This window comes from Carya illinoinensis, chromosome 5 (genome assembly GCF_018687715.1).
Source record: "Carya illinoinensis cultivar Pawnee chromosome 5, C.illinoinensisPawnee_v1, whole genome shotgun sequence".
In the NCBI taxonomy this organism is placed as follows: domain Eukaryota; kingdom Viridiplantae; phylum Streptophyta; class Magnoliopsida; order Fagales; family Juglandaceae; genus Carya; species Carya illinoinensis.
In genome coordinates, this window is record NC_056756.1 from 1,864,461 (window position 1) to 1,889,786 (window position 25,326).

General features: G+C 37.3%; 4 protein-coding genes across 9 annotated transcripts; 2 read left to right on the top strand and 2 right to left on the bottom strand.

The window, feature by feature from the left end:
- Positions 1 to 817: 817 nt before the first annotated feature.
- Positions 818 to 2,939, bottom strand: LOC122311763. The gene is made up of 2 exons (XM_043126427.1): positions 2,049 to 2,939; positions 818 to 1,340 (listed from the first exon to the last, which is right to left on the bottom strand). Exons 1-2 carry the CDS (start codon positions 2,583 to 2,585, stop codon positions 1,170 to 1,172), a joined length of 708 nt encoding a protein of 235 aa, XP_042982361.1. The 5' UTR covers positions 2,586 to 2,939; the 3' UTR covers positions 818 to 1,169.
- Positions 2,940 to 3,173: 234 nt separating this feature from the next.
- LOC122311760 (DNA polymerase kappa) lies at positions 3,174 to 9,771 on the bottom strand. 3 transcript variants are annotated; one of them, XM_043126419.1, is made up of 14 exons: positions 9,530 to 9,770; positions 9,033 to 9,205; positions 8,476 to 8,649; positions 8,182 to 8,305; positions 8,001 to 8,101; positions 7,820 to 7,906; positions 7,069 to 7,164; positions 6,554 to 6,674; positions 5,946 to 6,074; positions 5,401 to 5,519; positions 4,967 to 5,078; positions 4,234 to 4,568; positions 3,695 to 4,014; positions 3,174 to 3,494 (listed from the first exon to the last, which is right to left on the bottom strand). In XM_043126419.1, exons 1-14 carry the CDS (start codon positions 9,624 to 9,626, stop codon positions 3,371 to 3,373), a joined length of 2,112 nt encoding a protein of 703 aa, XP_042982353.1. In that variant the 5' UTR covers positions 9,627 to 9,770; the 3' UTR covers positions 3,174 to 3,370. The 3 variants fall into 3 exon arrangements, with proteins under 3 accessions (XP_042982353.1, XP_042982354.1, XP_042982355.1); XM_043126420.1 differs by having other exon boundaries at positions 5,401 to 5,492; positions 9,530 to 9,769; XM_043126421.1 differs by lacking the exon at positions 7,820 to 7,906 and having other exon boundaries at positions 9,530 to 9,771.
- Positions 9,772 to 11,615: 1,844 nt separating this feature from the next.
- LOC122309589 (endo-1,4-beta-xylanase 5-like) lies at positions 11,616 to 14,580 on the top strand. Of its 2 annotated transcripts, XM_043123116.1 has the most exons (8): positions 11,616 to 11,918; positions 12,168 to 12,214; positions 12,346 to 12,568; positions 12,694 to 12,857; positions 13,023 to 13,121; positions 13,224 to 14,015; positions 14,159 to 14,212; positions 14,304 to 14,447. In XM_043123116.1, the coding sequence occupies exons 1-8, from the start codon at positions 11,864 to 11,866 to the stop codon at positions 14,313 to 14,315; spliced, it is 1,446 nt and encodes a 481-aa protein (XP_042979050.1). In that variant the 5' UTR covers positions 11,616 to 11,863; the 3' UTR covers positions 14,316 to 14,447. The 2 variants fall into 2 exon arrangements, with proteins under 2 accessions (XP_042979050.1, XP_042979049.1); XM_043123115.1 differs by having other exon boundaries at positions 11,617 to 11,918; positions 14,159 to 14,580.
- Positions 14,581 to 20,520: 5,940 nt separating this feature from the next.
- On the top strand, positions 20,521 to 24,601 carry LOC122309751 (adenylyl-sulfate kinase 3-like). 3 transcript variants are annotated; one of them, XM_043123384.1, is made up of 8 exons: positions 20,521 to 20,681; positions 20,774 to 21,021; positions 21,410 to 21,535; positions 22,185 to 22,334; positions 22,497 to 22,615; positions 22,855 to 22,939; positions 23,312 to 23,358; positions 24,226 to 24,601. In XM_043123384.1, the coding sequence occupies exons 2-8, from the start codon at positions 20,781 to 20,783 to the stop codon at positions 24,322 to 24,324; spliced, it is 867 nt and encodes a 288-aa protein (XP_042979318.1). In that variant the 5' UTR covers positions 20,521 to 20,681; positions 20,774 to 20,780; the 3' UTR covers positions 24,325 to 24,601. The 3 variants fall into 3 exon arrangements, with proteins under 3 accessions (XP_042979318.1, XP_042979319.1, XP_042979317.1); XM_043123383.1 differs by having other exon boundaries at positions 20,522 to 20,681; positions 21,410 to 21,550; XM_043123385.1 differs by lacking the exon at positions 21,410 to 21,535.
- The last annotated feature ends 725 nt before the right edge of the window (positions 24,602 to 25,326 follow it).

A 25,326-nucleotide genomic window follows, 5' to 3' on the forward strand; every position in this document is an offset into this window, starting at 1 on the left:
AATTTAAATTTAAAAAATTATATTTTTATTAAAGTGGCATTATCATTTTTGTTGATTATAAAATAATTATAGCAATATCATTATTCATTTAAGACATCCATCACATTTTCTAGGTATAAATATTTTCAGGATTGAATAATCAATATATTTTGACGTTTTAAAATATAATAAACAAGAAGATATCTCCAATGAGAATAATGTTAATTACAAAAAATGAGATCTAATTACCCGTTCTTAATTTTTTTGATTGGTACTTAAGTCTAATTACCTGTACTTAATACAACAAATTGATCTATATCATAACAATTGTTGAAAAATAAAAGGTATGGAAATTCTCGACATACACAAAATCATGATGACATCTTTTTTGCGTGCTTGTTCTACTTGTTCTTTGTGGATTTTTTTTTATGTTCTTTTTTATGGGTAAAATATGATTAAATTAAAGTGACAAATATAAAAATAAATTATCTGTCCTTTGTGAGCTGCAATTTAAACTCTTTTTTCTTTAAAGGAAAAAAAAAAAAAAAAAAAAAAAAATTCTAAGATGAAAACACTCGATTGAAGTGCTCATGCAAACTAACCTTGCTTCTTTTAAGGTGCTCAATTCCCACCACCCAACTCCTTTTTAGTGGCTGAAGACTGTACATCTTCATGAATACAATCTACTTAACATAAGCACTAACAGCAGGAATTAGGCTTTGCAGAGTTTGGACAAAGTAGGCCATATTGTGAATGGTTGATTTCACAGTCTACTCTAGGAATCGGTTTGCAGTCCGTTGGTGTTCCAATCTAATGACAAAATAACTGTACGAGCCTCACCAAGATCACGAGAGAAACTTACAAAGCACGTTCTCTCTTCTCCTCATGTTATCATTCAATTAGGTGGATAAAGTGTATACTCAGCCCAACACTGGAGTTGAACAGTAATGACTTGGCCGGGAAAAAACCTCATTCCGACAGTCTTATCACAAAAGCCAAAAGGCCAGGGCAGTGCTTTGGACCTGGCTCTTTCGGCTTTGGAGCAGTGCTCACAACAATTTACAGATTGATTTTCCACTGTTGGTTTTGGCATTAGAAAATACTTCCACCCTCTGGCTCATAGAATTTGGAAGAAAATGTTTTACTCATGAAACTGATGGCAAACTACTCAACACGGGATCATGATGGAATCATTTTCGAGATTTGAACCTGGTGCACCATCTTATAAGAAGTTCTTCAACATTGGCATCCATTCGGGTACCAATGCCTCCCCAGACCAGCATGTGGGCATAATCTCTAAATGTTGATCCGGTCACCTCATGTACAGCCTTGAACCCAATTCTCGTGTAGAACCTAACAAGCTGGAACATTGCAAAAGGGCGTGTCAGGAAAAAATAGAAGATAAATTTTATTTCCAAGATAATTTGATATAAATAAAACGAACTTTTAGTTAAAAGGGCCACTGGCAATGATTACTTGGCGTTTAACTTACGCCAACTCCTGAAACTAACAATGAAGTTGTGTTTGGGAGTTATAAAGGGAATCGTGAATTAATATGGAATCGAATGGAATAAGAATGTCTCGGATATTCTTTCCAGTGTGTGTTGAGAGTTATTTAAGGAGGAATAGAAATAAAGGTATCTTCTCACGAAGAGTGAAAATGTGGTAAATAACCGATTGTACAAAAAAATGCGAAGAGCTCAATCAATTCGTACTCGAATAAAACGAAATGTCAAGTCCTTTTGACAACGGGCATGATGCATTCAGCCCAAAAGTTCACATCTTTAACGAAGGGAATGAAGAGTTTCGCCACTTACTAATGTAATCCTTCAGAGGAAATGGAAAGGGACCCGAGTTCCCTTCCATCTCCTCTTTTCCTTTTTCCCTTCCATTCTGTTCCTCCAATTTCCACCATCAAAGTGGGTTAACGAAGAAGACTACTTAAGCATGTAAAATATCAACTCGCTGACAGCTTGGGACATACTTCCTCACTAGCACCTTTCAATTAAATGCAACAAAAGCAGCAGATAAGGAAAAGATTGTAGGGAAGAGGGGAAGAGGGGAAGAACCTTAGAATGGTAGAGATCAGAGTCATTGATAGCCAGTAACTCAGCTGTCGTGCAACCGCAATCATATCCATACCTAACAGCAACAGCTCCAATGAACAAACCGATACCAAAGATTGATTTTTCCATTCCCAATGTGTCTCTCCTCAATCTAATGGAGTCCAAGTGAAGAATTCTTCCTTGTAGCCAGACCCTTGTCAACCCCCCAGCTTTCCCTAGTTCTTTTTGGGTTTCCAAGCTCTTGGCTGTAATTCTGAAGAAGGGTCCTAAAGTTTGGAGCTGGAGATCAAGGTTCTGAGCTCTTGATGACTCCAATATCTCTGACATGGTTGGTAAAGTGGCCTCAATCTTATCCTCTCTGTTTTCATAGCGGGTGGTGCTTTTCCGGGGGGAATTCAAATGGGCTTTCGATGTAGCTTGGAATGGTGAGATTCGGGATAGAGAGATGATTGAAGGGGATGCGATTTGAGTTCTAGTTCGGATTCTAAGATGATTTGGCGGGGGAGACATGGAACTTGGTATTTTACCTGTTAGTGCCATTTCTGATTATCTGTGGTTGTGGAGGTGCTTGTGGCACGCAGATAACTCGAGGTAACAAACGTTGTCAGCGATTGGACTGACATGAGAACGCCATTAAGGAAAGGAAACAGAGAGTGAAGAATAAATTAAAAGGATTGAATTTTCATTTCGTAGGGGTGACGTCTAGGCAAAGGTTAAACTCGTGAGTCGTGACCGACGCGGCTCTAATCAACGCCATGAACGCTTGCAGGCGTTCCGGTATCAGACGCTAATAAATATTGCGTACCGGGGCGATTGTTATACTTATAAAGGCGATTTTCATCGTCACAGTAAGTCGAATTTTCTGTATTTCTACGAGGATTGCATACTTTTATTCATTACCAGCTGGATCTATCACAATTTTAAATAATTTTTCATTTCAAATGTCATATTAACCTTTGAGAATTTTTTTGGAGGACCATTTTAGAGATTATTGCATGATTTTCTTGTTTCCCCTTAAGTAAATAATTTGATATAGAATTTTAAACAGCAATAAGAATTTTAAGGGTGCCAAATGAATGCCATATGAACTTCATCCACTGATCTCTTCCTTTTTAGATTCTAGAAAAGGAAATAAACACGTGACTCCTGTATTTACTATCATTATTGAAAGATTATTCTACACAGTTGAAACGAGTACATTGCTCATGATGAATACACGAATAAAGATGATGAATGTTAATAATTTGCAGGATTTTTTATATAGCATACATAACCAACCATATATACGGCTAATATACAGGGATTACTAAAAATATATCACACAACTAAAAGTTCTTACTACTCTTGACAAAGAACACGTCTATTGGAATACGTCCCTTAGCTTTTGGGCAAGTCTTATGCTTTTTACGTTTGCTTTGGCTTGCCACGTTATTATCCTTCTGGGAAAACCTGATGAGGTATCAAACTTGTCAATTGGCAGAACAAATACTCAATTCTATTAGAAGATAGACGTTAATTAAGAAAAAAAGAGACTCACTCAATTAATCATAGGAGTACAATTTAGAAAGGTGAGGCATTAACTCTAAAGTTAAAAAAATGATATTTGTCAACAATATCAGAGTTGTAAAATACTGAAGAATTCATAATACCTGTGTCTTTGCTTTATAGTTCTTGTGTCATTGAGAGATTCCTCCTTCTGAAGTCTCTCAGCAAGATGAAAGTCAAAGTGTTCTTGCCTTTCCTCTACAAAACTTGGTGGTAATTCAATTCCACATAGTGAACACTTGTAATCATTGACCCACATAAGTAGCTCGCTCTGGTTGGACGTAGAAACAGCCTCATCATCCAGCAAGTTAGCTCTCTTATTTTCTTCATCTAGACTGCTACATGTAATCTGCACAGAAGGTGAATCCGATTCCAACAACTCGGATACTGCATTTTGATTCGATTTTGGTTCTGGGAGATTCGTCTAGACAAACAGAAAAGTCACAGAAAGAAAAAAGGAAGATAAAAAAAAAAATGTTTTTTAGTAAAGATACGTGTCTGAGAATAATCTAAAAATCATTTTAACATAATATCTATACTTGAGTTTCATCCCCTCAACAGTTTCAATGAATTTTATTTCTATAAAGAATAATTTCTAGTAGTAAGTCAAGATTATGTAAACGTCTTTAAAGTTCTCACATACCTCATTTGCAGTTTCATTGTTCAAAGGTTCGTGAATTTTCCCTATTTCGCCAGCCTTGTTGCTAATAGCATGGTTAGTGTCATTCAGAGATGGTAAGTGGTTGGAATCCAATAAATCTCTACCATTATAACCATATATCTCATGGCTATCAAGAGGAAAACCCGTTTCTGTGTCATTTGTGAAGCGATGATCATCAATAATTGCGCCCAATGAACCATTATGATCGTCAAGTTTCCTAGAAGTATCTCTCGACAAAAGAAAGTCGGTGAGAGTTTTTTGTGTAGTATCAGATGGAGCACCAACCTTGTCTTCATTGAATTGAGACAACCGCAGACCTGAAATAAGGAAATGTAACTGAATTGTTATACTTAAGTCCTACAAGGCATGAGATTAAGGCCTCGTTTCGTTACACAGATGAGATAAGATGAGATGAAAGTTGAATAAAATATTGTTAGAATAAAATTTTTAAATATTATTTTTGTTTTGGGATTTGAAAATGTTGAATTGTTTATTGAATTTTGTGAGGGAGTTTCGAAAAGTTGTAATTATTAGATGAGATGAGCTGATTTGTGTAACTAAACGAGGCCTTAGTAACTAAGTTTTATCTAGGTCCCTTCACTCTATCCCCTCTCCTTGGATTTTTTTTTTTTTCCCCTGATAAGTAACTTGGAGAAATCAATAAATATAGCACTACTTTCATGAAGAAATATATTAAGAACAAATTGTTTGGTACCTATCAGTCTCAAAGAGATGGGAAGTTCAGCTTTTAGCAGATTTGAAGCATATTTCAAAATATCCTCACTTGAGCAAATATACTGTTGTAAAGTCATAGCTCTGGTTCTAACCTGTCAAGGGCACAGTAAACTCTAATTAGAGACTACACGCTAGTGATAAGTAAATGACAAAGCAGGAAAGAATTAGAAAAAACCAACAATGGCAGAGAAGTAATAAATTGTGAGAAAGAAAATTCACAAGTCAAGCATAAGTTACCAATCCCCCCTTCTCACAGTAACTAGATGACTAATAGAATTTTCATAAGTAAATTCATATATTCATTGATTCATCTATAATTGAATATATAAATAATAAAAGGTAGTAAAAGAACTATGCCAGAAAACGTATTGACTATAATTATAGATAGAGTAGTAATGGAGAATCAGAAAGCACCTCAAATGATGATGTTTTCAGTTTTAGAGTCAATGTTCGCCCTGAAAGACCTTCTTTCTGCATGTCAGCAGATAGCATATCTGCAAGATCACCTGCAAGCATAACCTTCACAAGGCTTACTTTTCAAAGAAAAATCCAATCAATTTTCCACATAGTTTTTTTTTACCCCATTTGCCATATAGGTTAGCTGTACTTTCTGCAGAACTGATGTATTGACACATAAAATTGTAATAATTTTAGCTTTGAACACAACTAGATGTCAGTCAGCATTAATTTTAAAAGAAACACAAGTATTTGCCATTTGGGACTTGGGAAAGCAAATGAAGCTTGGGTAAGCTGCACTCAACCCAACCTCATTACCAGAATCTTTGAGTACTTAGATGTGTTTTCTGCTCATAAAATTGGCCATGCAGGGATCTAGAATGACACATCCCAACCTAAACTGAGCTGATTGGGTGCAGATTTTGTTACAAAGCAATATAAATATATGTTCATTAGACGCAAGAAAAATAAAAAGAAGAGAGGAGAAAAGTGGGACCACTTACATAATTTCTGGTGAAGTAAGGCCTCATCCCCTGTTGCTGCAAATGTTCTCTCATTACTGATACTCTTTCGCAACCTGAGTTGAGGGGTGCCTGTTTTCCCAAGCCCCAGTCCCACAGAGAGGAAGAATTCTGCAATGAATAATGGAAGTAATAAAGAAGAAAATTAAAGGAAGAAAAAAGTAGATCAAACTCAAAAGGAATGAGATGAGATAAGGCAAGAACATCTCAGAACTAAGTAAAAAATAATGTTATAAAGTAAACAACCACAATTCCTAATTGTTTTGATAACTATGGTTTGTAAAGATTTGCAAAAAGAAACAGACTTGGTTTTCTAAACAACAACCACTGTTGCCTAATCTCACCCCTAAAAAAAATAGGGAGAAAAGAATGAAATCCAGACAAAAAAAGAAAAAGAGGGAAGCATAAACTCCAGATAGAGGGAGAAAACCAAGAAAAGGAAGAAGAGGGAGCAGTAATCATAACACAAGCAAGCTATGCTAAAACATAATTTCTAAATTTATATGACAACACAACAGTTGTTCGTAATAAGTTTGTACTTGTGGTGGCAGTCAAGTGTGACAGTATAAAGAACTGACCGGTATTCTAACCTGCTGTAGAATGAGAGAAGAGTGCACAAACAAAACCACCTTTTTGTAGCATATCCTCACATGTATTTATTCCAAATACATCGCTTAAAATATGTTCAGTGACCTTGCCAATGCCCCCAATCTGCAAACAAAGCATCCTCACAGATGAGGTAAGAATTTTAAATTAAATTTTAGATTATTTTTTTTTTTTTTTTTTTTGACAACAAGGGAACCACCCCACGGCAAAGCCCTTATGACTCATCCATTGAACCTAAACCCCTGGGGAGAGACAAGCACAGCAACCCACCGCCATGGCCTCCCACTTAAATCGCAGTTTGATCCCAGGGACTTGTGACATGGGGCTCATGCACACAAATTCGCCCTTACCACTTGGACTACCCATGGGCGGGTTTAAATCAAATTTTAGACTTCATGACTACATATAAAAGGGAGAAAGAAAGGTCTAATTCTGCAAGCAAAATAGAAAAGTTTCATATGAAGCCTGGTGAAGTAGATCAGTACATTAACAGATATACCTTTCGTATGGGAAGTGAGGATATAAATGTCATGACAGCCATCCGGTCATTTGGTAAGACAAATTGTCCATTTGGCTTGTTTATATCTGAGCAAACCTGAAAAAACAAACATACTAAATGGATGCTGATCACTTCAACCTAATGGTGTTTTCATTGTGGGCACATGGTATGAATCTGTATAAAGCTTAAGACCTTAGAACGTGGCAAGAACAATATTGCCATCCAACCCAGAAAGACTGTATCAAAGTATACAATGCAAAACCTCAGCTTAAGATCTAATTTTGGGATGTTCCTGCTATATTCTCATTTTTGTCTTGCTGTTCTGAATTTATCTGCTCATTTTAGCTTTTTTTTAACCAGTGAAACAATTGTTTCAGGACTTGAAAATCTACTTTCTGATTCATATGCAGACCTATTTTTGTTTTATAGAGATTGCCTGTAGATTTGACTGGTATAATTCAAGAAACATTCTATTGGGGGTAGATATCCCTAATATATATTCCTTGCAATGGATTTTCCCATTAACTAAATTGACACAACCTAATAAACAGAACATGTGAAGCTCTTCAAACAACACAAATTTTTTTTTTTTTTTATAAGTAAAATGAGGGTGCAACACGACGACTTTCCAGGAAGACCAGTCTTTTATTAGTGACGTGACTAAAATTAATTTATGGTATAAAGAAAACATATATGTGGGTTCCATGCAGGATACAAATAAAGAGAATATGAAGCAAATAGCCAGCAGAACCTTAGCAAGTAAGCGGTTTGGTCCCACCCCAGCACTACATGTAAGACCAGTCTCTTCATAAACAGTGGTTCTGAGTTCTTCAGCAATCTTCACCAAGGTATAACGGAAAAACAAAGGTTTAATATTACAAGCACCAAGTGTGGCATGCACATGCAAAAGCTGATAATATGTGCTGACTTACTTCTCCACTGTTTACGCCCCTTTCTTTGCAGATATCAGTTATATCAAGGAACGCTTCATCCAAACTAGTAGCCATGAAGTTGGGATCGTACTTTTGGAAAACTAACAACAAGAAAACCGATTATCAGAAATTACCAAACAAGCTGCATCAGAAAGTCTTTCTTGAAAGTAGAACATCTTACCTTTTCTAGTTAAATCACTGAAATAAGTATACTTCTTAAAATCTGTGGGAACAAAAATTAACTCTGGACATAATTTGCGCGCAATGAAACCTGGCATTGCTGCACGAACCCCAAATCTCCGTGCCTGCAGAAAATTCAGTCAGCTTTCAAATAAAGGTGATCAAAATTATGTAAGGAAATTTGCAAGTCCGCAAGATAGGATATTTCCTAAATAACAAAAGAAAAAACAAGGCCCAGTCAAAAATTCATTCATGACTCCCTTTAAAAATCACATCATGTAATTGCATTCCATGCCTCATAATTGGCCGTAGAGATCATAGACATGCTCCCAACAGCCATTGGCTTGCCTTTTAACAATGGATTACTTAATGTTTCAACAGCGGCATAAAAAGCATCCATGTCTACATGCAGCCAAATCCTTGACAAGTCGCGTGTAGCCTCTAGCTCTGAAGTTCGTTTATTTGCCATCTGTTAATAGGATAAAACGTATATTAGAACATTGCATGCCACAAAAATCACACACACATAGGCAACGTTGAAAAAGGCGAAGGGACAAATTGAATGCTTTAAATAAGTTTTGCACGCTACTCTGAGACCAGTGCACATTGAGGCATAGTTCCAGTTTGTGACTTCACATTCTGTAACGTCAGCACTCAAGACGGGCTTTGTTTCTATGCAAAAACATTTAATCCATCTATATAAGATTATGTGGAGAAAAAATATCCTATGAAATATAAAATTGCTTCATTTCAATGGGATTCATAAATCATTTTCTTTTTGAATGTATAGGATTCGCATATGATGAATATAAATAAGTTTATCCAGTAAAAGCATTTCCGCTTCTTTTGTACCGTCTGATAATGAGATATATCGGCCGCTGTGAGCTTGGCACACTGAGCACGCATGCTCTCAATTTTTTGCCTTGTAAAGGCCTCCTTGCGTTGCTCATTCTCGAAATACTTGGACCCTTTGCTCATTTCATACACTATTCTTTGCACTTTCTCCTTGTCCACTCCATCCATACCTAGAAGCTCGCAAAGTAAACATTCAAGAGTAATGATTATGCAGAATTAGTCCGAGAATAAATGCGACTGGTTCACTGATCGAGGAGTTAATTCAATGAATAAAAGTGAAGGAAGAATTGAAACTGATCTGTGTAGAAGGAAGTTCAATTCAACCAATTCAATACATATCAAATCAACCACCGCGCTTCTAGCGCACAATCAATTTACTAGAACAAAATCGAAATTTTAAAAATGATGTAAGTTCTATCATTGAAATAAAAAAGTACCAATAAGTCTGAGACAGAGGAAAATTGCACGGGTGTGAAATCGTTTAAGAAACGTGCCTGGTTTGGCGTTGGTGTATACGGTGTGGTAAGACTGCCAAGGCCGAGCTGAGTCGCCTGAGCTGCTATCGCCTTTCTCGATCTCTTTCTCCCCCATTTTGTGGGCTTCCTTCAAAAGCTTGTCCAAGAAGAAGAAAACGAGGGAAAGCGTGAACTAAACAAATCAATACATATTTATATAGATCTTCAAAAAATAAATACAAAAGATAATTGTTTCCTTGACCATTATCATCAGAAATTCTAAACTCTATTTATTTATTTATTTTTTTTTTTTATGAAATAAATAACTCTAGAAACTTAAACACAAAGCGAGTAAGGCCCAGCGGAGATTCGGAGAAGGCAAGGAGGATATATGAGAGCAGATCGCCAATCCTATCGTTTCAATTTATTGCAGCTTCTGCCATCGGCCCATCGTTGATTGCTGTGGTGTTTGGGCCTTTTGAGCCGGAATCAAATTCTCACTTCTGTACCCAAATTTGGACAACGAAATAGTCTTTAAAAGTTATAAATTGAAGCGAGGAGCTTTTGCCGTCGCAACTTATACTTACTATTACAGACCTTTGTTGTAGCGTCAAAACTATTTACTCGCACCAAAAGAAACAAAAAGTCGCCGCAGTAAGTACCAAAATATAAATAAATAATTTAAGTATTTTACAATTAAAATTAAAAAAAATATTGGTTTTCATCTTGAACAATATCTTTTTTGGAATTATAAAAAATTAACCCAACTATCACGGCCGTAAGTATATATATATATATATGGCTGTATATCTTTCCCTGATTACAGTCATAAAGTAATCATCATGGAATGAATGTTGGACATTCCAATTTTCTCAATTTGCTATCAGAAAAAATAATTAAGGGATCTTCCAGTCTCCATACATCTCAGTGAGTTATTAAATACAAAGAAATATTGATTAAAGATTAAATATTTCCTATTAGAAGTGACTAATTAATATAGAAATTATTTGTGCAATCTTAGAGCCTCACATGACTCAAAACAAAAAAAAAAAAAGAAAATTAAGGCCTCATACCATCACTTTGAAAAAAAATGCATGGACATATATATATATATATAATTCACATCTCAAAAAGAAAAACTATTATTCATGGTAGACCCTTTTTTGACAAAGAGGGTAAGATTTGAATAATTTAATTGAAAATTATGATTATTTAAAAACATCTCAATACTATAGAATTAATATTTCAAATCAAATCATGTTAGAGTAAAATAGTACTCAAAGTATATATAGAAAAAGAAAGAAATATTCAGAGGAAGTGAAAATAAAATACCAGGGGTTTAGAGCTGATGATCTTATATAGAATTAGGTAATAATTTTCTAGTTGTGATGATTATAATGAAGTCATAAAATTAATAAAATTCAAATCTCATGTAAGAATGCATATATACAACATTAGAAGAGCACAAGTGAGATAGGCTGGGGAATGAATTATTGGTGATTTTAAAAAATAAAATAAAGAGAAAGAATTCATATAAGAATGCAATAAAATCCTATTCCCAGATGTTAAGGGTTCATATTAGGTAATAATTTGCTGATTTTGATCGAGGTTACTATTTTTGATATTATATATATAGTTGGTATTTAGAGAAATGATTTGACATTCATATTTGCCAAGTTTATTCTTTAACACTTAATTCTGATATATATATACACTGCATTGAAGTTTTTAACTTTTTAACAATGGTGGCGATCTTTGAGGAGGCTACCTTCCCCGCATAACAAATCATGTATATATATATTCCTAAATACGTATAGACTGGCTGGCTTCAACTTCTGATACTGCTTTTCAATCTCTCTTGGCCCTTTTTCTTCCTCTGTATGCATACCTCTCTCTCTCTCTCTCTTCTTTTGGCTTTGTCTTTTTATTCTTAACATGACGCACATCATTTTCTGGATGGTTTTGATTGACAGCTGGTTCCCGTGGAATTCAGGTTTGCAACAACATGCTTCCCTCGTTGCTGTTGTTTTGTACTCTGCTTTTTGCAGGTTTGTTCTCTGTACATTCCTTTATAAGAATTAAGTTTTAACGCAAAGAATGTATGCATATTCGATCACCAGAAATAGAAGGATACTGTTCTATTTACGTTCATGATTTTACTGATCACTGTTGTTTTTAACTATAGGAAAGGAGGAGATATGGACAAAAGAATTTAATCTGCTTTGTTTCAAGCTTTACGTACTGTTTGTGCATATATGGATGCATGCATAATCCTTTGTTGCAAAGGCTAGCTAGACACCATTTCTCACATTTTTGACACATTGGTCTCTTGTCTGTTGTGTTGCCTGTTCGTTTTATTCTCCATTTTAATTTATGGACTCCTTCCCCAAGTCTCTCTTCTCCCATGAACATCATTTTACAAAACAAGGTACGCATTTCCTTTTTCTTTGCCAATAAACAGCTTTTTGTGGCGTCATGCGTCCACCAACCTCTTGCCCAAACACGATTTCTTTTCTCCGCTGTTTCTTATCTTGACCTTTTTCTTTTGATTTATCACATTTTAATCGTGTAAACGAAATTATTTACAACATCTAGTTTCCCATTGTTTCATAAATCAGGATTTTGTTTTCAGTATCCTAACCAAATAAAAATAAATTCTTTTTTTTTTTTTTTGCAGGATTTGAAGCTGATGCTTTAACATACGATTACACAGCGAGTGTTGAGGCAAGTTTTATTGGAATTCCTTCTATTTTCCTAGTTTGTTTACGTTGATTTAGGAGTATTTGTAGGTAGGCGTAGATATTGATATTGTACAAAAAATCTGAAAAAGAATTCTACTTTATTGATTACGCCAGTGTTTGGAGAATCCCCACAAACCTCAGTATGGTGGAGGAATTATCATAAACCCTGAGTTGAGTCACGGGTTGAGAGGATGGTCTACATTTGAGAACGCAAAAATAGAACATAGAGTACTCTCAGGAGGTAACAAATTCATAGTGGCTCACAGCAGAAAACAGCCAAATGATAGCATCTCTCAGAAGGTTTATTTGCAGAAGGACAAGCTCTACACATTCTCTGGTACTTGGATTTTTGTTTGTATTAATTGTAAGGAAAGATGAATGTGATTGTAATTACGTACCATCAATATACAAACTTCCATTAGTAATAAGTTTTCCACATTAATCAGCTTTGTGTTACTGCAGCTTGGATACAAGTGAGTGATGGGAATGCGCCAGTGGCAGCTGTTTTTAAAACGACTTCTGGGCAGAAACATGCCGGTGCCGTCACTGCTAAGTCAAAATGCTGGTCCATGCTTAAGGGTGGCCTCAATGTAAACGTATCAGGCCTAGCTGAGCTTTATTTTGAGGTATATTCTGTATGAAAACACATATATGCAGGTTCCCTTTTACCAAAACTAGTTTTTCTAGAGAGAATTCTGTTTATTCCCTCTTAGTTTCTGACAGTACTCTGCCGTCTGTAACTCTTTCTGGGCCACGTTCATTTTTATAACATTTACTCATATAATCTTTAGAGTAAGAACACGTCGGTTGAGATATGGGCAGATAGCATCTCATTACAACCCTTCACCCAAGACCAGTGGAGTTCCCATCAAGATCAAAGCATCGAGAAGGTAAAAAATATGTAACGTGTTCAACCTGATCATTATATATACAGAAGAAAATTATCAGAATGAATGAGGATGTCACTTAAAAATAAACTTCAATTTTGACAGACGCGTAAGACAAATGTGAGAATCCAGGCTGTGGATGAGCAAGGCAGTCCCATATCCAACGCGTCAATCTCAATCCTACAGAAGAAACTAAGTTTCCCATTTGGCTCTGCAATAAATAAGAACATTCTCACGAACACTGCCTACCAAAACTGGTTCACCTCAAGGTTCACGGTCACAACTTTTGAGAATGAAATGAAGTGGTACACCAATGAACCAGTCCCTGGCCAGGAGAACTACAAGGACGCCGATGCCTTGCTTCAGTTTGCCAAACAACACAGTATTGCTGTGCGTGGCCACACAGTCTTGTGGGAAGATCCCAACTACATACAAGGTTGGGTTGCTTCACTGTCGCCAAGAGATCTTGCCATAGCCGTTGACAAGAGAATTAATTCCATCATGTCAAAGTACAAAGGACAGCTTATTGCATGGGATGTTGTTAATGAAAATTTGCACAGCTCGTTCTTCGAAAGTAAGCTTGGGCAAAGTGCGTCGGCAAGCTTTTACAACCGTGCTCAGAGGATCGATGCAGCAACCACCTTGTTTCTCAATGAGTATAATACCATAGAAGACAATCGCGATGGCTTATCGAAGCCAGATAACTACCTTCGGAAGCTGAGAGAGATTCGAGGTTTTCCCGGAAACAACAATTTGACACTGGGGATCGGGCTCCAGGGTCATTTCAGCAATCCTCCAAACCTTCCTTACATTAGAGCTTCCATTGATATTCTTGCTTCCGCCTCGCTGCCCATTTGGATTACAGAACTGGATGTTGCAAACAACTTTGGTGAACAGGTAAGAAGTTCAAGAGGCAAAAGCATATAACATTTGCCTTTTAAACATCATTAATAGTATATGAAATGAATCTGTTCTGTTCAGTTCTGCACTCAGATCGAATGGGATTAAGCACCGTTCTTGTTCTTGGACTATGTGTGCAGGCACAGGCAGAGTACTTGGAGCAAATTCTAAGGGAGTTACACGCCCACCCGAAGGTCAGTGGAATCGTATTGTGGTCGGCATTGGCGCCAGGAGGTTGTTATCGAATGTGCTTGACAGATGACAATTTCAATAACTTGGCCACAGGGAATGTCGTAGACAAGCTGAGGCAGGAATGGGGTTCTAATTCATCAGAAGGCACAACTGATACTAATGGATTCTTTGAGGCCTCTTTATTTCATGGAGATTACAAGGTGAAAATCAGTCACCCCACCATGACAAGTCCCTTCTTGGCTCAAAGCTTCAAGGTTGTATCAACAGATCATAGATCCGAGCAAACAACTTTGCTCCTCAAAGTTTAAGCATGCTAGCTGGCTCTCCTTTCCTCTTGTTATCTAAATAATTATAAATTCATCTTATTTAATTTTTTTTCTAAGCACACGCTACGTTAATAAAACTAAATATACAAAAATATCCATATTCATTGATCAAATCAGTAAGGGGACTGCGTGAATGGAGATTGTGATACTAATGCTGATTGCCACTAATTCCTTGATTGAAGAGCTTGATCAGATGAGATAAACAGATGCTGACTGCCACCCCCTCGAGATAGATCTTTGGCAAAGGAAGAGTCAGGGTGTTGAGTTTGACTTGATTTCCTGCTAAAAATGTGTTTTTTTGGGACTTGGCTTGACTGTTGCTTGACCTTGACTTGATCCTGGCTTGACTGTGGCTTGACGTTGGCTCAAGCAAGGTGAGCTTGACACTTCGCTCGACGTCCGCTCGAGCCAAGTAGAAACAGAGAGTTCCGCTCGACGTCTGCTCGAGTCTCCGCTCGAGTGAATATTTCCAGAGAGCTCCACTTGACACTCGCTCGAGTCTCCGCTCGAGCGAATATACAACCCTAACGTGCGCTCGACACTTCACTCGATGTCTGCTCGAGCGAGTGTTCTGAATTAGCGCAGAGTCTTATAAATGCATCATTTTCTCTTCATTTTAAAGTGTGCTCAGCAGCCAAGTTAGAGAGTGTTTTGAGAATTCTTTTGTATACAATCCTAAGAGTCCATTGGGTGTATTGGGGCTTTGAGATTAAGGATTTTGTGATCAATACTCTTGTACTCCATCTTTGTTCATAGTGAAATCATTGAAACCGACCCCGACGGTGGACGTAGGCTCACATTGAGCTAAACCACTTAAATCTTGGTGTTCTTTGTGTGATTGTTGTTTATTTTGTTACTTCCGCTATTATTTACTTCAACTTAACTTTTGTTTGTTCGGTCAATTCCCAACAAACTGGTATCAGAGCGCCAAGCTCTATGCAAAGTCTTGGGGAATGGCTATGACAAAGTTTGAAGTGGAGAAATTTGAAGGTCAAAATAGCTTTAGTTTGTGGCGCATTAAGATGAAGGCTTTGTTACGACAACAAGACTTGTCAAAAGTTTTGGAACGGAAGGTATCCGAGGATTCTCCTACACCGTCAAGAAAAGAAGATGAGAAGGCACATAGTGCCATTTTGTTATCACTATCAGATGGAGTTTTGAGGGAGGTTGCCGATGAGGAGACCGCTTCAGGTCTTTGGTCCAAGCTTGAGAGCTTGTATATGAAAAAGTCGCTCACCAACCGTTTGTATTTGAAGCAACGGTTATACACGCTCAAAATGAAGGAAGGTACTCCTATCTCTGAACACTTAGATGAATTTAATAAGATTATCATGGATTTAAAGAATATCGATATTAAGCTTGAGGAAGAGGATCAAGCTCTAATCGTTTTGTGTTCGTTGCCTATGTCGTTTAATAATTTTGTGAATTCAATGTTGTATGGTAGAGATACTATTTCCTTAGAGGATGTGAAATCTGCTTTGAACTCTAAGGAATTGAGAACTAAATTGAATTTGAAGGGGACAGAGAATCAAGCCAGTAGTTTGTTTGTTAAGGGTTTCTCTAGCAGGGGTAGATCAAGTGAGAGAAGTTCAGATAAGAACAGGGGTAAATCCAGGGACAGTTCACAATCGAAATTTAATAAGAAAAATGTTAAATATCATTACTGCCATAAATTTGGCCATTACAAAAATGAGTATCCTAAACTGAAAAACAAAGAGGAAGGCACTAGTTCCTCTAATGCTGTTAGCGTTGCTGATAAAAAGTCTAACGGTGTAGATATTGTTCTAGCAATTAGTGGCTCAAATAGTCACTATGGTAACAAGTGGGTCATGGACTCAACTTGTACCTTTCATATGTATCCCAAGAGGGACTCGTTCACTACCTATGAGTCAGTCAACAGTGGCTCCGTTTTGATGGGAAATGATATGGCGTGTAGAATTGTTGGGATTGGTTCAGTGAGGATTAAGATGTTTGATGGGATTGTCAGGACATTGTCTAACGTCCAATCTTATTTCCTTGGGCACTCTTGATTCTTTAGGTTTCCGATACACTAGTGAAGGTGGAGCTATTAAAGTCAGTAAGGGCTCCATGATTGTAATGAGATGAGATAAGATAGATGGTCTTTATTTCCTTCAAGGCAGTACAGTGACAGGTGCAGCTGCAGTGTCTATTTCAGATAATCTAGACTCAGACAATACCCATCTATGGCACATGCGTATGGGTCACATGAGTGAAAAGGGGATGTCTATCCTGAGTAAGCAGGGTTTGTTGTGCAATTAGAAGATAGAAAAACTTGAATTCTGTGAACATTGTGTGTTTGAAAAATAGTGCAGAGTTTACTACAGGAGTTCACAGAACTAAAAGTATTGTGGACTATATTCATTCTGATCTTTGGGGTCCATCTTCAGTTCCATCGAAAGGTGGAGCCCAGTATTTGCTTATTTTTATTGATGATTACTCACGGAAGGTTTGGGCTTATTTTTTGAACATAAGAGCGATGTATTTGCTAACTTTAAACAGTGGAAGGTTTTGATTGAAAATCAGACAAGAAAGAAGGTTAAGCAACTCCGAACCGACAACGGTATGGAATTCTGCAGAGGTGATTTTGATGAATTCTGCAAAGATGAAGGCATAGTGAGGCACCGCACAGTGAGACATACTCTACAACAAAATGGAATAACTGAGCGGATGAATATGACTTTCTTGGAGAGGGCCCGTAGTATGCTTTCAAATGTCGGCTTGTCTAAAGATTTTTGGGCTGAAGCAGTTAACACAGCTTGCTATTTGGTTAATCGCTCTCCAGCCACAGCTATTGGTTTAAAAACTCCAAATGAGGTATGGTCTGGTACTCCCTCTGATTATTCAAACTTGAAAATTGTTGGTTGTCTTGCATATTTCCATGTTAATGATGGAAAACTTGAGCCAAGGGCAAAGAAGGGCATATTCATTGGATATGCCAGTGGGGTGAAAGGATTCAGATTATGGTGTACTGATCCCAAATCACCTAAGTTTGTAATTAGTAGGGATGTAGTATTTGATGAACAATCCATGCTTAATCCGAGAAAGGAGTTTACTGTGCCTACAGGTGAAGAGCATAATAATGGCAAGAATGTGGAGTTACAAGTTGAGACTTCACAGGGGGTGCCTGACGACACCCAAGATCATGTTATTTCAGGTGAGCACGATCTTGATTTTGATTATGGAGCACAGGGTGAGCAAGACTACAGTATTGCTACTAGTAGACAGAGAAGGCAAATCAGGCCACCTCAAAGATATGCCCATGCAGATATGGTGATGTATGCACTTACTACAGCAGAGGCAATAGATGGTCAGGAGCCTTTCACTTATTCAAAAGCTGTCAAAAGTTAGGAGTGTGCACAATGGTGCGCAGCAATGACTGAGAAGATTGAATCTCTTCACAAGAACCAAACTTGGCATCTAGTTAAGTTGCCTAAGAAGACGAAGACTATTGGTTGCAAATGGGTCTTCAAAAGAAAAGAAGGAATCCAAGGTGTTGCAGATGCAAGGTACAAGGCACAAGGCACGCTTGGTTGCAAAATGCTACAGTCAGAGAGAAGGCATCGACTTCAATGAAGTTTTCTTTCCAGTTGTGAAACACAATTCAATTAGGGTGTTGCTTGCCATAGTGGCAGCACATGACTTAGAGCTTCAGCAACTTGACGTTAAAACAGTGTTCCTGCATGGTGACCTGGAGGAGATCATTTACATGCATCAGACGAAGGGGTTCATTGTTCAAGGAAAAGAAGATCATGTGTGCAGATTGAAGAAATCATTGTATGGTTTGAAACAGTCTCCGAGGCAATGGTATAAACGCTTTGACTTTTTTATGATAGATCATGGTTATGTGAGGTGTAGCTATGATTGTTGCATTTATTATAGGTAGTTATCTGATGGGTCTTTCATCTATTTGCTACTTTATGTTGATGCTATGCTTATTGCTGCTAAAAGCATATTTGACATTAGTTTGTTGAAAACCCAACTTAGAAATGAGTTTGAAATGAAAGAGTTAGGTGTTGCAAAGAAGATTTTAGGGATGGAAATCCACAGAGATAGGAAAGCTGGAAAGTTGTATTTGTCCCAGGGAAAATACATTGAGAAAGTTTTTCAGAAGTTTGGAATGTCTGATTCCAAACCAGTAAGTACACCACTTGCTACACATTTTAAACTTTCAGCATCCCTATCTCCTCAGACAGATGAGGAGGAACGGTTCATGGCTAGTGTTCCTTATTCCAGTGCAGTTGGCAGTATTATGTATGCAATGGTTTGTACTTGTCCAGATATTTCACAGGCAGTGAGTGTTGTTAGCAGGTACATGGCTAACCCGGGTAGATCTCATTGGCAGGCTGTGAAATGGATACTCAGGTATTTAAGAGGTACTTCGAACCTTGGTTTAGTATTTGATAGAAAAACTGACTAGAATTCAAGGGTGGTTGGTTATGTTGATTCCGATTATGCTGGGGATTTGGATAAGAAAAGATCGTTGACAGGATATGTTTTCACTTTGTGTGGCTCTGCTATTAGTTGGAAAGCAACACTACAATCTACCGTTGCTTTATCAACTACAGAAGTAGAGTATATGGCAGCAGCCGAGGCTGTCAAGGAGGCCATTTGGTTGAAAGATTTGATCAGTGATTTGGGATTACAGCAAGATGCAATTTTAGTGTTTTGTGATAGCCAAAGTGCAATATATTTGATCAAAAATCAAATGTATCATGAGAGGACAAAGCATATTGATGTCAGGCATCATTTTCTTCGGGAAATTGTTATAGAGGGCGTATTAGAAATTCAAAAAATTGCTACTACTGAGAATCCAGTAGATGTGATGACAAAGCCAGTTCCAGTATACAAGGTCAAACTTTGTTTGGACTTGATTGGTGTTCGGGATATGTTATTCCCTTAGGGGATTTGGTGGAGGGGGTCGGTTCCTTATTTAGTGATTTTTTTGTTTAGGCTTGAAGGAATTCAAGCCAAGGTGGAGATTTGTTGAGTTTGACTTGATTTCCTGCTAAAAATGTGTTTTTTTGGGACTTGGCTTGACTGTTGCTTGACCTTGGCTTGATCCTAACTTGACTATGGCTTGATGTTGGCTCAAGCAAGGTGAGCTTGACACTTCGCTCGACGTCCACTCGAGCCAAGTAGAAACAAAGAGTTCCGCTCAACATTTGCTCGAGTCTCCGCTCGAGCGAATATTTTCAGAGAGCTCCGCTTGACACTCGCTCGAGTCTCCGCTCAAGCGAATATGCAACTCTAACATGTGCTCGACACTTTGCTCGATGTCCGCTCGAACGAATGTTCTGAATTAGCGCAGAGTCCTATAAATGCATCATTTTCTCTTCATTTTAAAGTGTGCTCAGCAGCCAAGTTAGAGAGTGTTTTGAGAATTCTTTTGTATACAATCCTATGAGTCCATTGGGTGTATTGGGGCTTTGGGATTAAGGATTTTGTGATCAATACTCTTGTACTTCATCTTTGTTCATAGTGAAATCATTGAAACCCACCCCGACAGTGGACGTAGGCTCACATTGAGCTGAACTACTTAAATCTTAGTATTCTTTATGTGATTATTGTTTATTTTGTTACTTCCACTATTATTTACTTCAACTTAACCTTTGTTTGTTCGGTTCATTCCCAACAAAAGGTGGGTCTCTTCAAGTGAGGAAGGGACGTCCATCACATGGTCCCTCCTGGGCCCTGCAGGGACAACATTGTTTTTGTGCTTCTTACAGATTACAATCAGGGATCACGTGACTACTGAATATGCATTCTAACTATTCTAAGCATGCACAAGAATACAATAATGTGTTAAACGAGAACTAGAAAGTTGAAACAAGACATTAGTGGAAGTGAGTGATAGGCCCAGTGAGCAACAACGAACCCCACATGGTTTATCATTCACCATAAATCCAAAGCGACGTCACTTTCAACTTTTTCTATACCTCCAAAAAAACTCCCTCTACGTACACTCGTTCGCGCACCTTTAAAACCAACCGTTACATTTTTTACGATCCCTAAATTGAATTAACGACCAACCTAAACACCCTCACCACCATTGCAAATTCCCATGTCATACCACCTCTATCAAGGCTCAAACCACCCAATCTTTCCAAAATTAGTTTCGGAAATTGTATATATAAAAAGAATATTATGTTTTTTTCTTCTTTATAAATTTTTAGTTATTTTTTTAAATAATTAGATTGTATTTTGATCGTATGACAGTGGACACATGACTGCTGTTGGAGGGAAACCACCGCCATGGCTTGTATGGTCGACACGGTTCGAATCCTCGTCGTCGCCGAAGCTAGGATTCGTATTCTCTAGACTACCCAACGGCGGTTCCGCCATTACTTTGAAATCGAGGGGCTCTTTGCGAATCAAGGCGCTGGATGGGTCGAGGAGGGTAGCTGTGAACGGAAAGGCGGAAGATCTGAACGACAAATCGACGAATAGGCACGCTTCTAATTCTGGTATTTTCGAAACTCTGCACTTTTGGTTTTTGCTTTCAATTAGATTCTATCAGCCGGTTGTTTGGTTTCCCAGAATGAGAAAATATTTTGGGATAAAGAAAATGTGGTTTTTTTTTTTCTTTTCGATTCCCCCTGATTTATTTGAGCTTTTAAGATATGGGAATGCTCCGAGACAATTAATTTGTGTACAACTACTCCGGCCTTTGATTTCATTCTTCCAGTGAAGTTGTTTTTTATGATCTGTTTGGTTGTTGAGAGAGTGAACAAATTAAAGAACGGCAAGGAAAATATCCTCTTTTTTTCTGTAAACTGAAGTTTAAAGTGCCCACGTATAGAACAGTTAGTTTTGGATCGTATCATTCAGATTTCTTATATGTTTTCTAATCAGGGAAAATCCCCAGCCAGTTATCCACTGTTGGTAATTCGAGAAACATTAAATGGCATGATTGTTCAGTTAGAAAAGTTGACAGGCAGAACTTACTCAACCAGAAAGGATGCGTTATATGGATCACAGGTCTCAGTGGTTCAGGTTTGATGTTATTATATTCGTTGATTAATGTTGGATATCAAATTTCTGATAAAAGTTGTTTGGATTCATTCAATGTTTCAGCCAACTTACCAAGTTATAAAAATATAGGATGCTGATGTTTGTAGCCATATGAATCTTTCCCCGTTTTCAGATAACATTACTTGCTTCTGCATTTTCCATTAGTCGAGATTCTTATAGGCTCAAATTAAATTTCATTAGTCTTGTGATGAAATGTGGTTGCATATGGCCAAATTTTTTATATCAGATTGCACTTGTGTAAGATCCTTTTTTGTGGATAACCGTTAGTTGCCGGTTAAATTATTTCCCTTTTGGACTTGTTATCAGATCACATTCTTCAATAAGTTAGTATTCAGTGTCATGGTATTTTGGAATTGCCTTGCACAAGCATCTTAAAACCAACTGCACAAAAGTTTTTATGTAACTCTGTCCTCAAGGGTTGATTTTCTTGAATGAGGTAGGCAACAGAGGAGGTTGCGTTATTTCAACGAGCCAAATATCTCGTCCAGAAGGATGGTTTTCTCAAGTTTGACTCTTTGAGGCACTTTACCATGTTATGGTGAAAGTATGCATTGTATGAGGCCCTTTTCTAAATCTGTTGGCCTTTATCTTGCAGGAAAGAGCACTGTAGCATGTGCTTTGAGTCAGAGTTTGTATCAAAGGGGTAAGCTGTCTTATATTCTTGATGGGGACAATATGAGGCACGGCCTGAATCGTGACCTAACTTTTAAAGCAGAAGACCGTGCAGAGAACATCAGGAGGATTGGTAAGTTTTGCTCAAGCGGCCCCTCTCAAAAGACTTCTTTGATATACTACTAAGTTATTGCAGCCATAATTGTTTATGTTGACGAGGCAAATGGTGCCTTTCAGGTGTTGGATTATGAATTTTATAGATTAATTTCTTCTTTTTGCTTTCTATGTCTTTCAGGAGAGGTAGCAAAGCTGTTTGCAGATTCTGGAGTTATATGCATTGCTTGTTTGATTTCTCCCTACAGAAGAGATCGAGATATGTGCCGCGCTCTATTACCAGATGGTGATTTTATTGAGGTTGGTTCTTCCTGAGTTTACAAGTGCTTTTGATGAACTGGAAGTTATTCCAGTAGTTTTGTGGAAAATGATTACAAAACCAAAATGGAAAAGGATGCTTCAGTTCTTAATCACACTTTAGAATGCTTAATATAACAGGCTTTTCACATAGGTGCTCTTGTATATGTCCCGTTTACTTGGACTATGCCTATGCTCATTAATAGAATTTCTTCTTTAACGAAAAAAAAAAAAAAATACAGGTTTTCATGGATGTGCCTCTCCATGTTTGTGAAGCAAGAGACCCAAAGGGCCTATATAAGCTCGCACGTGCAGGAAAGATCAAAGGTAACTGTAAAATAATATTCTGACTTTGGTCAATTACCATCTTCTGAGTTTTGATGGCTTGCCTAAAGCTGCCATATTTCATTTATCAAATTTTAATTTATAGCTTATCGAGATTGAGCTACTTTTGCTTAATTATAACTTTTCCGAGTATTTTCTGATCTAATTATGGAATATCCTTGCACAGCATGTTCAAAGTGGTATATCTCACCTTATGCTTCAAAGTGGCTTGTTGTGAAAATAATGTACTTGTGCCATTGTGCATTTGTTGTTATAATATAACCTACCAGAAGATGTATGGTCTGTGATAAAAAAGACCATAGCTTGCCGTCCTGTTTTAGTCTGTCATTCTAATATCACTCTGAAAATTTGCAGGTTTTACTGGGATTGATGATCCATATGAACCACCATTAAATTGCGAGGTATGTCCCTTTTTATTTTAGAAAAGCAGAATGAATATATTTTTCTTTTGATAAGTAAAAAGAAAATTTATTAAACCACGTAATAGGCATAGCCCAAGTATACATGCAGTATACAGGAGAAAACACCTCATTACAAGCTAGGAAAATAATGAAAATTAGACCCATCAAGAAAAATAGCTGAAGCCCAAAGAAATGAAGTATGAAAGAAAGAGCCTATTATCTCTCCCATTGAGCGTTCTCTATATCTCCAAAGCAACAGCCATTCCTTTCAACTCAATGCGCCACATAAGGCATAATGGAGTCATCTTCCAAACAGCAGCAATAAAGAAAAGCAGAACGCATATGATACACTTAAATATGAAGAGAGGCATTTCTCACAGGATAGGGAGTACTGTCTCTGAATTTTGAAGCTTCTTAGAAGAAGAACGAGTTCTATTGCTGTTTCTAAACTCAAATAGAATTTATTGTGCTTGCATGCAGCTCCTCCTTGGAAATATATACTTTAGCCTTTTGAAGTGGTTAAATAACTAAAACCAGTAACATGATTGAGACCTTTTTAGAATTAGTCCCTTGAAGAGACTCCTCATCAGTACTCAGGTGCATTTTCATGATTTGTTTTTAGGTATGTATGCCCCAAGTGAAACAAAATTCGTGCCAGGATACTTTAGTTTGGTTGTATGTGCCTCAACAGGCACTGCTGCTTGTTTAGCTGTATTACTAAAATGACATAATAACTGCAACATTAACAAGCATTTGTTATACTTTCCTAAAGAAGTACTGCCATTTCTAATGTTTTGGCTTTCTATCTTCAGTTTTTGTTGTTGTTTGATTTATATAACATTTAAAGGGGACGTTTGTATTACTCAGATTGTATTACAGCACAAAAGAGGATATGGTGCTTGCCCAAGTGAAATGGCTGAAGTAGTGGTTTCTTACCTTGAAGGGAAGGGGTACCTACAGGCATAAAAAGATGGTGGCTCTCCTTGGCTTTACAAGTATTTGTTTTCTAACAACTGTACAGAGGTGTTTGAATAGCATCCGTTGGTGTATTGATTAATTGATCGATTAATCAATGCCACCCTCATTATTTTTCTCCTTTGTACTTTGACTGTACCTGGATGTTTGTATATGGTTTTCGGCTTGTGAATTTAGCTCCTACCCCACCAATTTGCAGTTGAAAGACTGGCTTATGTTAACTTTACTTGTTTCAATTGTTTAATCATAATGAGACATTTCTACCGAAGGAAGTTTGTGTTTTTTACTTCTGTGTTTCATATCTTTTTACTTGAGTCGAAAAATTAACACTCCTTTACTTCCAATGGTTAACTCCATCCAAACTATGATTTGCGTATATTATATATACATGATGATTCTTAGCAGGGCTAAATTTCCCTTACACTATTTTTCTAGCAGCACTTTCGACACTTGTAGCTAGGGGTGTAACCGTTCTATTTTCCAGTTTAAACTTTCACCCCTAGTTGTAGCTGCCTATCAAGAAAAAAAAAAAAAAGTAAAAAGATTGAAATAGTAAGTAAAGTGGATACAAAGAATACTTCAGTTTATAACTTCCATACTTCCTGTTGTTTTTGTCAATTAATTAGCAGCTTAGCTAGGAGTTTTTAATAATGTAGTTGACAACAACAGAAGCATGAAAATGTAGTTTGCGTACATTGTTTATCACTCATCTTGAGTTGACCTAGTTATTGGGGAGGAGATCAACAGCATTGTCCAAGGACACTTCGTAATTTCAGTAAATAGCATCATTTTGAATCTACTCATGGTAGCTTCTTATAAACTCACCCAACAGCTAGAGAAAACGTATTTAGCTCCGAAAAAGAGAACCATAACGAGCTGACTTTGACAGAGTACTCCTTGGTTCAGATCAGCTTGACTCTGTATAAACCCAAGCGACGAGCACAGCTCCAAGTTTCTACAATGTGTATGTGTATGTGCTTGTCTTCTCTTCCT

Excerpts from the sequence above, each read along its gene's own strand:
- LOC122311763 (XM_043126427.1), bottom strand. The coding sequence starts at position 2,585 with ATGGCACTAACAGGTAAAATACCAAGTTCCATGTCTCCCCCGCCAAAT. Across the intron at positions 1,341-2,048 it reads CTGATCTCTACCATTCTAAG|CTTGTTAGGTTCTACACGAG; the intron begins GTTCTTCCCCTC and ends GCAATGTTCCAG.
- LOC122311760 (XM_043126419.1), bottom strand. The coding sequence starts at position 9,626 with ATGGGGGAGAAAGAGATCGAGAAAGGCGATAGCAGCTCAGGCGACTCA. Across the intron at positions 5,079-5,400 it reads TGAAAACATCATCATTTGAG|GTTAGAACCAGAGCTATGAC; the intron begins GTGCTTTCTGAT and ends TGCCCTTGACAG. Across the intron at positions 4,569-4,966 it reads CATCTCTTTGAGACTGATAG|GTCTGCGGTTGTCTCAATTC; the intron begins GTACCAAACAAT and ends TCCTTATTTCAG.
- LOC122309589 (XM_043123115.1), top strand. The coding sequence starts at position 11,864 with ATGGACTCCTTCCCCAAGTCTCTCTTCTCCCATGAACATCATTTTACA. Across the intron at positions 12,215-12,345 it reads ATTACACAGCGAGTGTTGAG|TGTTTGGAGAATCCCCACAA; the intron begins GCAAGTTTTATT and ends TGATTACGCCAG. Across the intron at positions 12,569-12,693 it reads CAAGCTCTACACATTCTCTG|CTTGGATACAAGTGAGTGAT; the intron begins GTACTTGGATTT and ends GTGTTACTGCAG.
- LOC122309751 (XM_043123383.1), top strand. The coding sequence starts at position 20,781 with ATGACTGCTGTTGGAGGGAAACCACCGCCATGGCTTGTATGGTCGACA. Across the intron at positions 21,551-22,184 it reads CACAGGTCTCAGTGGTTCAG|GAAAGAGCACTGTAGCATGT; the intron begins GTTTGATGTTAT and ends TTTATCTTGCAG. Across the intron at positions 23,359-24,225 it reads AACCACCATTAAATTGCGAG|ATTGTATTACAGCACAAAAG; the intron begins GTATGTCCCTTT and ends TGTATTACTCAG.